Below are 14,918 nucleotides of genomic sequence, written 5' to 3' on the forward strand. Positions count from 1 at the left end.
CTGTCTATCAATTTCAGTTTTCATTGCTCTGAAGTACTTTCAGGTAAATCTTAAGAACAAAGAGCATTTGAGGAACGTATTCAGTTGTGATAACCAACTTTGCCTTTAAAGTTAAACTGAAAAAGAAGCCTAACCTTTTTTTGAATAGGCACTTTTGCACAGCAGGGTGTGAGAATCCAAGCAACTACTATCCCCGGGCATGCATATGCCACGTGAGGATATTGTCGTTCCAGTGCCCTTTAATTTTATGACCAGTTAAGCTGAGCCAGCTAGGAAACAATTGGTTATTAGGGACTCGCCTCACATGGGGTCTTCTTGTGTATTGTAGTTTTCAGAGCAGCATATAGCCAGTATCTATTAAATATTTTTTTTACAGATGGTTTCAGGCAAACCTCTTAGATCACAAGAGACACAGGTACACTTTTAAGAGCTGTTCTAGGACATCACTGCTGCCAAACCTCCCTGTGAAGAGCACGTTTTGCAGCAGCAAAGCCCAATGGTCTGGTTTGGCTGGCAAGCAGCCAAGGCTTCTGGAAGGTTAAAGCCTTTTTGGACTTAATGAACTATGAGTTATGTCATATTTATTATGGAAGTGAGATGCCAAGGTCACGCAGGAGGAGGAAATATGGTGCTGATCTCACAAGCTGTTCATTTCAAGGTAAGCACTAGGGTGTCACATCACTATTTAGGGTACTCTACTAAAAACTATGTCTCACTGCAAAAAAACAAACGAGACAGCTTTTATTAAAGATGAAATGCAAAAATAAACCTCAGGTTTACATGCTTTGTTTTACGAAGATTATAATTAAAGAAAGCAATTGGATTTCTCATTTCAGAGAAAGTGGCACAATTTTTTTTCAGTATTCCTGGAGGAACAACCCTGAGCCCCTGCACTGACATTTTCAAGGTAACTTTTTTCTTGCAAGATTATTTTTCATTGATCGAAGTATTTTTCTTGATTACTTTTTATTTACTTCTCGGAAGTATCGATATTAAAATGTATTGATTAACTGACATAAGCATCGTAGTGCTAAAGCAGGTAAGCGATGCTTTGCATCCCAAAATGGTCAAAATTGAATTTGTCACTTCTTTTTTAAGGAACAAGATCTCATGAAGTTTCCACAAGGTGTTTTCCCTTCGGCTGGCAGGACAGCTCCCCGGCACCGTGCGTCGTACAGCGGTAGGTGACTGCGACCTTCCGAATTCATTTGGGGAAACGCGAGGACAGCGAAGGAACCTCATCAGCGCGTTCGCAGTTTGTTTCTCTGCCGGAGCAGCGTGCGAGGAGGCCTGAGCTCGCAGGCAGGGGCGGGAGCCGGGGGGCGAGGGGAGCGCGGCGGGGCACGGCCCGGCCCTGCCGGGGCCCCCCGGCCGGCGCGGCGCCCCGCGGCGCTGGCTCTGCGCCCCGCCTGGCCCTGCCGCCGGCCGCCAGGAGATGGCGGTGGAGCCCGGCGGTGACCTGCCCGAGAGGTGGCGCCGGCCCCCGCGAATCCTCACGGGCTTCGGGTCGGGCCCTTCGCCTGCCCGCCGCCGGGGGTGGCCGCGGCGCGGCGCGGGGGAGCGCCCGTCTCCTCCTTTCCGCCCCGGACGGGCGCAGCCCCGCCGTGCCGGATTTCTCCGGCGTCAGGGCGGGAGGAAGGCCGGGGCTGGCCTGGCTCTCGGCGGCCGGACCGGGGCAGGGGGCAGGCGGCGGCTCTGAAAGCGAATCCGACCCCGACGCCCGACCCCGTGCCCTCTCCCCTTCCCCGCAGGTGTTCGCCCAGCGCCGGGGCCCGGAGGCGGGCTGGGCTGAGCTGGGTGTAACAGACCCGGGGAAGGCCGCGGGTGGCTGGAGCAGATGCCTGCCCGGGGCCTGGTCGCAACCCCGCTTCCCTCCCACGAAGCCCGGGCCTCCCGGCGTTTTGCACGTCCCCAGCCACATCCTTAGCCTTTAGAGCAAGTAGCAAACACAAAGCAACAGCCCGTGCTCGGTGGGTGTGCGGTGCCCTGGTGAGTGGGTGCGAGCAGACGGCTGAGCAGGTGCTGCGGCAGCACGGCCTGGCAAGCGCAAGTCATTCACCCGCTTCGTGGTGTCCACCCAGCTGTTGTCAGGGAGCTTTTCACTGAAGACCTGTGCAGCTGCTCAGCTGCCTTGCCTTCGAAATAAGAGACTGGATTTAAAATAAAGCGCCAGTTCAGGACGTATGTGTGAAACATCATTGTGAGTCTTTTCCTCACAAGGGACACAGTCCTTGAAGGGCCTTTCTGAAGTCCTGATGGGTTGTCTCTGATCATTTTATTTCAGTGGCACCTGCCCTGGGTAAATGTGCAGTATCTGCTGTAGATCACAGTCAACTGTCTATACTGGTTAGCACATGCAATTTTGGCTCCCACCTTCTCCACCAAGTAATCTTAGAAATTATGTGGTCACCATTCCAGTAAGAAGGAGGCTTCTTACTGAAAACAGATTATATGAAGTTGGCAGTTCTTACATCCAAAAAACACAGCTTTTTTCCCCCGTGTACTGCTTCCTTATCAACCGGTTAGCAGAATCAAAACCATGAGATCTTTCAGGAGTCTTGTATTAGCCTTTTCTTCTGTAAATGAGTAAATGCTCCAGAACACTTCTTGTAGAATAGGAAGAAGTTCTTTGAATGTTTGATCTTTGCAAACCACATTGATTTAATCATGTGTTATAGAGGTATTTCAGTTAAACAGAATAACAACATCATTGGGGGATTCTTCCCAAGGCAGCTAAGTGAATACACGGTTAATTGTTACATTAGCAATTACATAGTTAGGTTGAAAGACAGCAATAAGTGTTACAGAAAAAATATGCAGTACAGTTATGTTTCTTCGGTAGGTCAATGCAAATGAAGTGTTTTTTTGGGATGACAGTAGTCTTTCCAAGACACAATGCCCTGAAATACTGGACCACTTTTATGTCCTTCAGAGAGGAGGTAGCACATATGCTAAGTACGAATATTAATAATTCAATTAACTAAATATTTTGATGACCTTGACTCTGTCCCTTTGCTTCGTTCTTGCCAGAATAGCTTTCAGCTTTCATCCCAAGTGGGAGAGGTACCAGGAAGCTGCTTGAAGGGCAACATATTTTGGGGATTCTTTGTTACGTTGAAGCAGAAATGTAGCTGAATAACTTAAAATTCTGGAGAAAAGTATGCTGAAGACAATACAAGAAGTTAATGGCAAGCTGCAAATTTTTATAACCTAATTTATACTCCTTTTTAAAAAATTTTCTTCATTTTCTCCAGTGAGTCAGCTTTTTTATTCTCATGAAAAGGATGAGTGCTTAAAATCTGTTGCAGCAGTTAGAAGACATATCAGTCAGTAGAACTTTCCAGTGACGCTTTTTATGTAACCATCTGCATAGTTAGGCTTCATGAGCAGATAAGAATAAGAAAGCAGATAAGAATAAGAAAATTTTGTGTCTCTGATTGACATAACCCTCTTCAAAGTTTTATGCATTTTTGTCATCTTTTATCTTCTTTTTTGCATTAAGTGACAAGAGACTGATGGAAAACTAAATTGCTCTTTGTTAGTCAGGGTGAGGCAGCCAGTGAAGAGCTGTGGGCTATCCCAACATCAGGTAGATTTTCAAACTTAATCTTTTTCAAAGACCCAGTGGTCCTTGCCATTTTTGAGAGCAGGTGAGAATGAAGTGCAGACTGGTGTGAATGCAATGCTTAATTGAGTCTTTTTAACAAGGGGAGAGAGGAAGTCGTGTTGCTTCTGTTCCATCACTTAAAAAAAGCATTGCTGTCTGAATATCCACTGTGCATGAAGCAGACATTGCTTGAACTTCATAGCTGTGTTTAACCCCAGCCAGGAACTAAGCCCCACACAGCCACATGCTCACTCCCCACCCATGGTATGGAGGAGAGAATCGGAAGAGTAAAAGTGAGAAAACTCATGGTTTGAGATAAAGACAGTTCAATAGGTAAAGCAAAAGCCATGTGCACAAGCAAAGCAAACCAAGCAATTCATTCACCCCTTCCCATGGGCAGGCAGGTGTTCAGCCATCTCTAGGAAAGCAGGGCTCCATCACGTGTAACGGTTACTTGGGAAGACAAACGCCATCACTCCGAATGTCCCCCCCTTCCTTCTTCTTTCCCAGGTTTATGTACTGAGCATGACGTCATATGGTATGGAATATCCTTTGCGTCAGTTCGGGTCAGCTGTCCCAGCTGTGTCCCCTCCCAGCTTCTTGTGCACCCCCAGCCCACTCGCTGGTGGGGTGGTGTGAGGAGCAGAAAAGGCCCTGACTCTGTGTAAGCCCTGCTCAGCAGTAACAAAAACATCTCTGTCATCAGCACCGTTTTCAGCACAAATCCAAACCATAGCCCATACTAGCTACTGTGAAAAAAAATTAACTCTATCCCAGCTGAAACCAGTGCAATTACAAATGCCAAAAAACATTCACGTTATTGAATTGTTACATATGTTTCCTCTTTAACTGTGTCCTTTGCTGTCACTTTAGCCTTTCTCAGTGCCGCCATTCTCAGAAGGTGCTTTTTGAAAAGCAGCAGTGCCCTGTATGTTGATAAATAACATGCCAGACCATGCAGCAAAGTGCTAGGTAAAAATCACAGTTTAGATATTGGAATTACTCCAGAAATAAATGGGATTCCTTCTTGCTTTTCCTTAGCAGCACACTTCTTAGGCATGGAAGATTGCAACTCTCAAACTCTTCGGAATCTATTTATTCTTACAGGATTTATTTTTTTTTAAAGTGTGTTTGTTGGAAGTGCAGTTGTGGTTTATGATAGGCTTGCATTGTAGGTCCTGTGGAATCAAAACTTGAGACAATGGCAATGAGGGTAGAAGTAGTACAGTGATTTTGGACAGCACAATAAAGCTAAATTTTTGACCTGCAATACAAAAAAAAAATTAGAAAGGTTTTGGATGACTTGCTCATATTTGTTCTCATTTCTTTATGATTAAGAGTGCTGTGCTAGGTCATGATCCAGCATCTGATTGTACTTACCAACTTTCCTGTTTGAATTAGGCTACACACAACTCTGTATTGGTAAAAAGTGATACACTGTGCTCTAAACTGTATATAATCAGCTGACTGGATGCTATCTGCTGTAAAAAAATATACACCTTTCAACTTGGTCAGTACTATTTGTAGGTGAACACCAAACTTACAGTATCAATATGATACTTTGGCTTTTACCTTTGTACCTATATGACAGAGAGGTAGCCAAGCATCAGACATAATTTCTGCTCACCAAGAGCAGCAGCAGAGTACAAGGGAAGAGACAATGTCTTCCAAAACAACCCAACAGGAAATTCAGAAACAGGTGGCTATTAGCTTAAGCATATAAATAGAGAGAAGAAAGGGCTATGTGTTATTCTTCCTGATTCACTACAGTTGGAGGGCTAGGAGCTTTTGGGTCTTAAGATAGTAGGCTCTGATTTATGCTCTGTTAGTTAAACTAGTTATGAACTGGCAGGGTCCTAGTGTCTGAGTACTAGTCCAGTATAACCTGTCCCCATCAAGTTGTGCATGTGCATGTGTATGTGTATGTATTCAGAAGGGGAGAAGGGAACAATACTGCACAAGAACATGCCCTCCAGCCGTACGGAAGATGAGCATTCCCCTCTGCTGGAGAAATCGGCTACCCACAGAGGTTCAAATTTTACCATTTTATGCTATAAGCATGTAATTAACCACAAGGGATTTAATTGTGGCATGACCTTGTTGCTAACCAGTCACTACCAGAGAGAAGCAGGAGTGGGCTGATCTGCAGGGGAAGGTAACCTGGCAGCCACAAGTGACAGCCAGGTAGGCAGGGGTTGCAAGCCCACAGGCAAGGAGTGCAGTCCCACAGCATCCCAAAAAGAGGAGTGGAGCACATCCAGTGATGTAAACCGGGGTCAGCCAACAGTTGGTCCAGTAATTTCTGTGCAAGTCCACAGGAACAAGGCAAGTCTGATGGTAAGCCAGGACGTCAAGTTAGCAAGGCAAGGTAGGGATCATCATGGTAAAAAGTCAGGTACAGGCATACCTACAACACAGCTAAGGGAAGGGTCTGAGCTTAACTGCAGCTTCTGAGCTAAGGGGCAGAGCCCTGGTCAGAGCTTCTTGCAGCTCTTTCTCCCAGCTTCATGGTTTTCACAGCAGTTTAATTCAGTGTTACACAGCTGTGCCACTGTGCCGTAGTAGAGCTGACTTTGAGCCCAAGCAGCTAAACCCCTGGCAGGGTGTGCATGGGGACAGAAAAGTTGCAAAGCCTGTTGGTGCACTTAGGGCCCTGACACTAATTTCCTTATCTTTCACTCAGCCTGTTTGGATTTTATTGTATTTGTTGTGACCTTGCTGTGAAACCAGTTTGAAGTGGTTCTCCAGGGTCTGGAGTGGAGTCAGTTCTGTACTGTTTACCCAAGCAGCACCACCATGGACGTTAGTGGGAGCAGTGCTTGAAGAAGGACTGAGATATTAATTAGCTAAAATGTGAAATGTGTGGCTGCGGCCAATAAATGCATTTCATTATTATGGTCACAAAATCGTGGATCAATCGGGCATAAAATGAGGTAGAATCCTGTAATAGACTAATGTGCTCTTTTTCCCAAGGCACTGCTTGTACTACAAAGTCTGGTTTTGCTTTCAAGAATAGGTACGTTTGTAGAGGTTGTGGTTTTACAGAAGAATGTTAAAAGTTCAACTGATTTTAACGTAATGTCAACTCCTTCTTTCCCCCAGCTTTTGTTCCTGAGCACAACATCATATGGGATGGGACATCCTTTGCGTCAGTTGGGGTCAGCTGTCCCAGCTGCACCCCTCTCAACTTCTTGTGCATCACCAGCCCGCTCGCTGGTGGGATGGTACGAGGAGCAGAAAAGGCCCCGACTCTGCGTAAGCCCTGCTCAGCAATAGCTGAAACATCCCTGTGGTATCAACAGTGGTTTGGTCACAAATCCAAACCACAGCACCATGGTTTTCATCACCAGCTCCTGTGAAGAAAAACTCTTTCCCAGCCAAAACTAGTACACCCATATATTTTAGATACCCGATAATGATTCTACAAGTGCAAATACTGATAACAAAGTCATCTCTTAAGGAAAGAAAAATAATGTATCTATATCCACAGATCAATACCCTGGTTAGTAGAATGCAAGAGAGAATACTGTTACTTTTTTCTCATAATCAAAATAGAGAAAAAAGAGCTACTGTTAGCTGAAAAGAAGCCTGTTGGCAAACTAACTATTAGGAAGGTGAAGCCAGTATGGTTGAGTTCAGTTAATGCCATGAATATATTTAAAATGCTGAAAGAGAAAGTTAGGCTAGTTAGGGAAATCTGACAGTTTACGTTGACCCTTTTCTGAATACTTGCAGAATCTACTCTTACTGAACTTAAATTGACTTCTGTATGGGGCAGAACTTCATTTTTAGAAACTACCACTCTGCCTTTATTTCCTGTAATTTCTTTCCCACAAAGCTGATGTAGCTCATAAGAATGAAACGGCTAACAGAAATAAAGCAGCATCCTTCTGGGGTAAGCAGCAGCTGAGCCATTTTAGGAAAGTATAGACCCAACAAGATGAGTGGTTTTAACTTTAAAACCTGTGTAGTTCTTTCTGTTTCTGTATTGGGGTATCAAGTATTTCGTCACACTGCTCAGAAGAGAAGGAGGTTTGCTTGTGTGGTTGGTTTCTGCATTGTATTTTATTTGTTTTTAAATAATTTGTTTTCTTTAATTGATTTATTTTTTCTTCCTGTAAGGTCAAATTCAATAAGCTGACCCACGTTCACCCTTTCAGCCAATGTTCTATTGTCCCATCTCACAAATTCACAATGCTGGAGAAATTGCAAGGATCTGTGAATGCAAAAAGAAAAGGTACAGAGGTGAGTGATCCAAACTTGTTTTTACCACACTGAGAATGACTTCTTGATGTAGTTGTGCAAAATTGGCTGCAAAATGCCGTGCCGTTTATTGTAATACATTGGGCTTTGTTGGAATTTTATCGTGGGTGAACTCTATCACCTTATTTTAAGTTAAGCAATGTGTTATTATAGGGTTAATTGAATTACTTGCATAATCATAGGTAAAGGTAGTTGAGTTAAGCTCTTGTTTAATATGAACTTACTTTAACAATCATAGAGTTGGTTCTATTCTTGAAGTCCGATATTAAAAGACCCTTAGGAATGTTTTACTTTATTATGTAGTTATTCTTGCTTTTGAATGAAAGGCAGGCATGGCTATGTGTCTTGGGTTTGTGAAACTCTTTAGGTGTTAGGACATCTAAAAGATTACTTACTTGGTGTTTTAGTGCCTTTTAAGTCCTCCATGTCAGTTTGTATCTAAATTATACATTTTTTTGAAAGGAGAAGATTGAAAAGGGTTTCAGCATTTGATTGGAGCTGCTATCCTTACTGGTTTTGCAGTGCTGAGAGGAGATACTCAGATTATGGAAGTTATTATTTAATAAATATATATAATGCACTAGCCCTAGACACTACAGCGTGCCTGACGTCTGGCACTATGTGAACACATCCTTGCGTTGAAGAGAGATAGTAATCTGAAGTGGCAGGTGCAATAGGTGATTAAGACAGTACGCAAAGTTAATGTTTAGAAGATGAGTAATGTGTTTAACATTATAAACATATAAAACATTTAGCATATAAAAGAGTAATGTACTTAACAGATAGGTAACAAATTTTGGCTGATACCAGATACGTTCCTCCTTTTTATTTTTACAGCTCTTCCTTTGTCTCTTGGGAGCATGTTTCTCACCCAGGAGCTAGTCTCAAAAGGTAAACATAAAAAAATACAGAAGGGTCCTCAGTTACGAAGTTGAGACTCTGGAATTACTACTGGTATGCAAGTTTCCCTAAATCCTGCTGTTTTCAAGATCAATATTCCTCTCACTCATCACCATCATTGTTATAGTGATTTGATCATTATGTATGCATTGCCACAGTCATCCTTTTGAAAGAACATGAACTGAAAAGAGAATTAATGAATTCAGAGACTGGTGGCTAGATCCTGTCACCATGATCACATGTATTTGAGCAGAGTCTTCACTGGGGCTGCTTGTAGGGCAGAGCATCGTACATCCTGGGCAGGGGCATTAGATTCGGGTACTGTAGCTCTGACTGTTGGTTTATTTGAAAAATGCTGGCAATGTTTTTAGAGTGACCGTGTATTAATATGAATACAGCTGTGGTGCAAAGAGACAAGGAATGATGCCAAAGTGAGGAGACAGAGAGCTTTTTATAGAGATGGCTTGCGATCTGCAGGCTAACACAAAAGAGACTTGTATTCTGTTTATGTGGTGGATGAGCCTGGTTCTACACATTGCACCTTGAGTTTCCATTCTGGGGGTCTTTAATAATAAGGTTGAGGTTAGTGTTTTGGGTAAAGAGTGTAGGGCATCCACCCTAAACACTGCTATGATGGGTGTATCCCACAGGAGCAAAGACGACAGTCCTTCAGCCTGCATCAGCAGCCATTTACAGCAAGGGCAGGTAGAAGAGAAGAATCACGGGCCTGAAGCAAGAAGCAAGAGAGAATCCAGGGGCTATGAGGCAGGGGTGGTGGGAGGCAGCAAATTAAGGAGATGGAAATGGCTCTGCCTTTTCTCAGTGTGTGTTGTTGCAAGCCCCTTGTTTTGTTCCAGCCACTATTACCATGTTTCCTCTTCATCACATTCTTTTTTTTTTTTTTTTTTTTAAACTAAGATGATCAGGAGGACTAGAGTAGAAAACCTCAAAGCCATGCTATACCAAAAGAAGCTGATGTGGGTTCCCTGTGGCATCCTTGACCTATGAGCCTGTAGGCAGACAGCGAGGGAAGGAGCAAGGGAGTGTGTGTGAGGGAAGGCAAAGGTTTACATATTTGAAAAGGGGTGAGCAGTGATAGGAAGGGCACTGGCATTGTCTCACTGGCTAACATGCCACCCTCTGGCACCAGCTACTCTTCTCAGTTTCGCTCCATTGTACTTGGACATTTCTTATCAGCTGTGAAATAACAATGCCCATATTAAATAATCATTACTGTGTGTCAACAGTTGGAAGAGGGGGGGCTGTTTAGAAACAAACAACAATTTTGTTTCTCCCTCCCCTGAAAGACCCAATTTAAAATTGCATAGATGCCAGTGGGCGACGGCCCTTGCACTTAGCATAGACTGAATGTTCCTCTGTCTAAGCCCTCCTCTCTGCAGACTGCACGTAGTACACTGGCTCTAGAAGAAGCTGGATCTTCTGAGCCTCATTAATACTGTCTGAACGCATGTAACAGTGCAAACAGTGTTCGCTTCCCTTCCCTTTGCCATGGCAATCTTGCTGTGTGGAGCCCTCCTCTGCAGTATGGCACTCCTCTGCCACACACACATGCTTGCAGAGGCATAATGGTTCCACCTCCTGATGTTAACTGGAGGCAGGTGGATTTTGGTAGGAAAAGCTAATATTTCAGTTTTCACATTCAGTATTTTCCTCATAGGTTTCCCCAAGGCTAAAACGTATGATCTCTCCTCTTCAGAGGAGGAGGTTAGGTATCTGTGGTACATTTTAATGCGAGTTTAATCAATAGCCACAGAAAGCTGCTGAAGAACAGTTTGAGCCTGCTTATTGCAGCATGAGGAGCTGCATCCTGAGTAAGAGATTTCAGTTCACTATTATGTTCACGAGGTTTGTTTGTGCTGAAACATAAGCCACCATCTCCTTCTCCTGCAGTGCTGCAGGTGTCCGCGGTGGCAGCCATGCTGCTTTGATATTGACATACAATCCAAACCCCTGCCTGAAGTGAATCCTGTCAAGTCCAGGTGTTTTTTCTCCTATGACTCTAGGACTGCACCAAAATGGATGTACTAAGAACTAGTGGAATGGAAAGTGACCTGTTGTTCCTAAATCTGAGTTAGTGGGCTTACAAGATTTTTGTACAGTCTTCACCTTCAGAAATGCAAAAGCTTGTAGGAAAAGTACTGTCTTTGGTTTTGAGTGCTGGTGAGTTCCTCAAATGAATAAGTTTTCTGACTATTTCCTTTTATTGTAGGCATTTTCTCAGCAAGCTCAAGATTTGGCGCATTACCTAAGATGGCGAGTAAGTTGTACCCAATTCTAAAAGGAAAAGAAAGGTTATTTACAGGCAATCTGCAGACCTTAGATGCATCTCTCTGAATCTCTTTTTAAACTCTTCCTTTTTTGGAATTTATGAGATGTTACTGCAGTGCTTTAGGAAATCAGAATTCTGCTGTGTTTAAAAATAAATGGTTGATATAAGGTTCTTCTAATGTAAACATTTTCAGTAGCAGCTTATATTTACTTAATATATCCCCTCAAAGTGGTAAAAACTCCAGTCTCACCTTTGTTTTATAAATAATGTCAGCCTCACTGATCAGCCATGCTTAGCAGATCACACAGCTTATGATATCAAGGGGCCATCAGAGTATATATAAAATAGTATGTTTCTTTTGGTGTGTTCATTTGTTTTATCTTAACTGCCTAGTTCATGACCACGTTGATAAAGAAAACAAATAAAAGCACAGAAACTGTACAGTAAGGTGGCTCTTAAATGGCAAGAAATTAAATTGATTCCCTCTTCAGCAGTTCAACAGAAAATTGAGGATGTTGAAGTAGTATTTTTATTCTGACTCTGTAATGAGTTAATTCCCCAGTGCAATAGCATGGCAGGCTGACGTTCTAGTTTCTTAGAAGCCCTGAGAAGATAAACATTAAAATTGCAATCATCCGAAGTACCATGCTGTGCATACAAGGGCAAGAAAAATTAGTGCTGACATTGTGATTTAATTTTGTTGCGGGCTTTATCTATAATCTGTTCCTCTGAACCTGAAATCATGTCATTCCAGGTGAATATGATATCCTGTTCCTGTCTGCATTGTTTTGGACCAGCTGTTGTCTCTCACAATAGGTAGCTCGTTTTCAATAGTTATTGAAATCATCCCTGTAGTCCCTGTATTTGCAACATGTTTTGAGAAGACGTGCTACATACAATTCACCGTATGATAAAAACTGAGCCAATTGCAGGCTCTTGATTTAAGCTTTTGTATTAACAGTGTTTTGTTATCCATCTTTATAGTTGCTAGTGTCTTAGGTTTCACCAATGGAAAGATGCTATACATAGGAGAATGCCCAAAAAAGTTCCAGAAATTTGGTATTGTACCATTTGGTCCACAACAAAAAAGGTTTGTGCTTATTCAAATCATTAATCCTAGATCAAAATAATCTTTACAATACTGAAAATAATATGCAGCAAAACTGTTAATTTATATTTTGTGATCAGGTCATAAGGTCTTACATTCTTTGGCTATATATGTCAGTACTAGAAACTACTAAATACTCTTTTCAGAAAATGCAAATTAAATTCAGTGCAATCCCTGTTAATAGGAAATCCATTATTTAAATGACATGATCATACTTTTAAGTGTGATGGAACAACAGTTACTAGTCTCTTTTCATCTAGCATTGTGCCTCTAAGTGTCTCAGGATCTTCTACAATATCACTCGGCCCTTTGAGTCCTCCTTTGTACCATATGTCTGGTGAAACACACTGCAGGCTTTTTTTTCACCATCCTCATATTTAAACAACAATTTAAATCTTAGCCCACATTCCAACCTCCTCCTCTGTGGTTTTAGCCAAACTCATACTGTCATGCCAAACAAAGAAGAGCACAAACTGCAAGGGTATTTTTTCCACCTTGCGACTCTAACCTTATGATAGATCTCAATGGTTGCCTCCTGTCACCTTCATGTTTCAGTCATTGTTTTCTAAACTTCATACAAAGTACTCTTTCCCATCAAATCACACTCTGACTTCCTTCCAGGCTCCTCCTTCAACTGCCAGTACTACTTTTCTGTCACACTACAGTACCGTCACACTATGGCTTCTCATATGCACCTTTCACACACAAAATGCATTTCAAAAAATCTGACCCACAAAATCATTCTCCTCTGTCTTTCCACGTCTTTCCCCTGAACAGTGTGAGCTTTTATGCCTATGAAAATTCCTGACTGATAATGGGAAGCTTCTTCATTGTTCATATGTCTCTCTACTTCCATTCTTCCCCCACATAACAAAGCTATTACTTTCCTCACGTGGTGTCACACAAAGTGGCTATTTGTATTATTCAAATAATCAAATATCATTCTTTTGTATTATACACTTCACTCCTAACTCTGCTCATTATTGATAGGTACAATGGCAAGGACTGTCTTTTCCTGCTCAGAAAATCCTGTTATATTTTGGTGATTGCTGGAAATGGTAGATAAGAATAATAATTAATGGGGTTTTATTGCTTGAGACATTTAGATGTCATCTTTTGCAGTTTCCATCCTATAAAGCAGTTACAACAATTGGAGAACACAGGCCAGAGGTTACTTCTTCAAGAACAATTGCTAGCGCGCTATATGCTCATATTAGAAGAAATCCTGCAAAATTATTGAATACTTTCAATATTGTAGGCATTGTTATCATACTTGCAACAAATATGAAGCAAAATTAGGATCAGATGATGAAGAAGGTTCAATTCCCTCATCATCTTAGTCCCAGGTACGCAACCTTGAAATTTAAAATAAATTCTCATTTCAGTTTCCGTGTTGAGCAGTATTCTTGTTTGAAACATTTGAACAGTATAGTGAAAATCATGGATTTTAATCATGGTTTAAAATCTGAGCATTATTCAAGGAAATACTCTCTATCTGTGGTTTGTCATTCAATTTTGTTTCTTCATTTTTAGCTAATGAACCTTTCATGCTAATTCTAAATCCCCCATTACTGAGGAATTTCTGCTTTAGCTGTAGCAGAGTATTGTTTATAAACCTAATTGGAATTAATTTGGTTTGACTGCTTGTATGAAAACAAATATAACTCTTTTCAATTTTCATCTTCTTTACTTAAACAATGATGGGTAATGTTGGTATTTAAAATATATTGAAATATTGAGAATCTAAAAGCAGACACAGTTGAGGGTGGGTTTTTTCCATCCAGTACTATGGTTTGGCCAGAGCCTTAGCGAGGGTAGTGTAAGAGTGGTGCTAGCGCAGCTCCGTGCTGGGGCAGGGGCGACAGCCCATGGGATGTTTTCACCCTGGAAAGGGGAAAGTTCCCTTTGCAAAAAACAAGAGTTTACAGGGTGGAAGGCAGGAGAGTGCTTACAAGCACTTCCACTCTTTGTCTATGAAAAACAGGCCAGCAGCTGGGCTTTTTAAAAGCATTTTCACACCTTCTGCTTGTGGTAAGCTGTGGCCTACATTTCTCACAGGCAGGAGAATGTGTGAAAGTGTTTGCAAATAGCTTGGCTGCCTGCAAAAGAGGAGAGTAGGGGGCCTGTTTGAAATCCTGCCATGTGAGTTTGTTATGGCTCTAACTGTAGCTTGGAACAAAAGCCTGATGCAGAAATTGTTGGACTGAGTCTCTTTGGCATATATTATGTAGGAATTTAGACAAGGTTATTGATAACTGTCCCCTTCTTGCTCTGAAGTGCATGGCTGCAGGCAATCTGTAAGGAGGAGTATCCTAGCAGAAGAGAGATTTTGATGGATTTCTACTATGCAACAGTATATTATGGCAGTAAGGATTATCCTGAAAGAAGCCAATAGAATAAATTCCTGGTTTTAATCATCTTTGCCACTGCTTGAGCATTTTATACCAAGAGCTGCAAGTGCCTAGCCACTAGCAGAAAATGCACTTTGGCTTAGGCTCACTGAATAGGGTTGCTGCCAAGATGGGCAGTACTTCTCTTGTGCCAGCTGTAGAGATCATGAAGCGCTGTGGCCCTCCAGATCAGCATGCAGCTCTAGCTGGCTATCAGTCCCGTAAGGAAAGCGGGTGGGGGGAAATAAAACCTTTCTGAGGGGTTACTTGCTAGTGCCAGCATGAAGGAGGGAGCAAGCCAGAGTTAGATAACTGAATGAATAACACCCTAAATCCATTAGCTGTTGTGAGCTTAATTAA

General features: G+C 42.3%; 2 protein-coding genes across 4 annotated transcripts in view; one reads left to right on the top strand and one right to left on the bottom strand.

Moving 5' to 3' along the window:
- DCUN1D4 (defective in cullin neddylation 1 domain containing 4) overlaps positions 1–14,918 on the bottom strand; it is a 201,164-nt gene that overhangs the window by 79,428 nt on the left and 106,818 nt on the right. The window lies entirely within an intron of this gene.
- OCIAD2 (OCIA domain containing 2) lies at positions 6,786–13,553 on the top strand. The gene is made up of 6 exons (XM_075091547.1): positions 6,786–6,862; positions 7,730–7,852; positions 8,708–8,761; positions 11,001–11,048; positions 12,045–12,150; positions 13,427–13,553. Exons 2-6 carry the CDS (start codon positions 7,771–7,773, stop codon positions 13,506–13,508), a joined length of 372 nt encoding a protein of 123 aa, XP_074947648.1. The 5' UTR covers positions 6,786–6,862; positions 7,730–7,770; the 3' UTR covers positions 13,509–13,553.

The sequence above is a fragment of the Phalacrocorax aristotelis genome, chromosome 4 (genome assembly GCF_949628215.1).
Source record: "Phalacrocorax aristotelis chromosome 4, bGulAri2.1, whole genome shotgun sequence".
Lineage (NCBI taxonomy): Eukaryota > Metazoa > Chordata > Aves > Suliformes > Phalacrocoracidae > Phalacrocorax > Phalacrocorax aristotelis.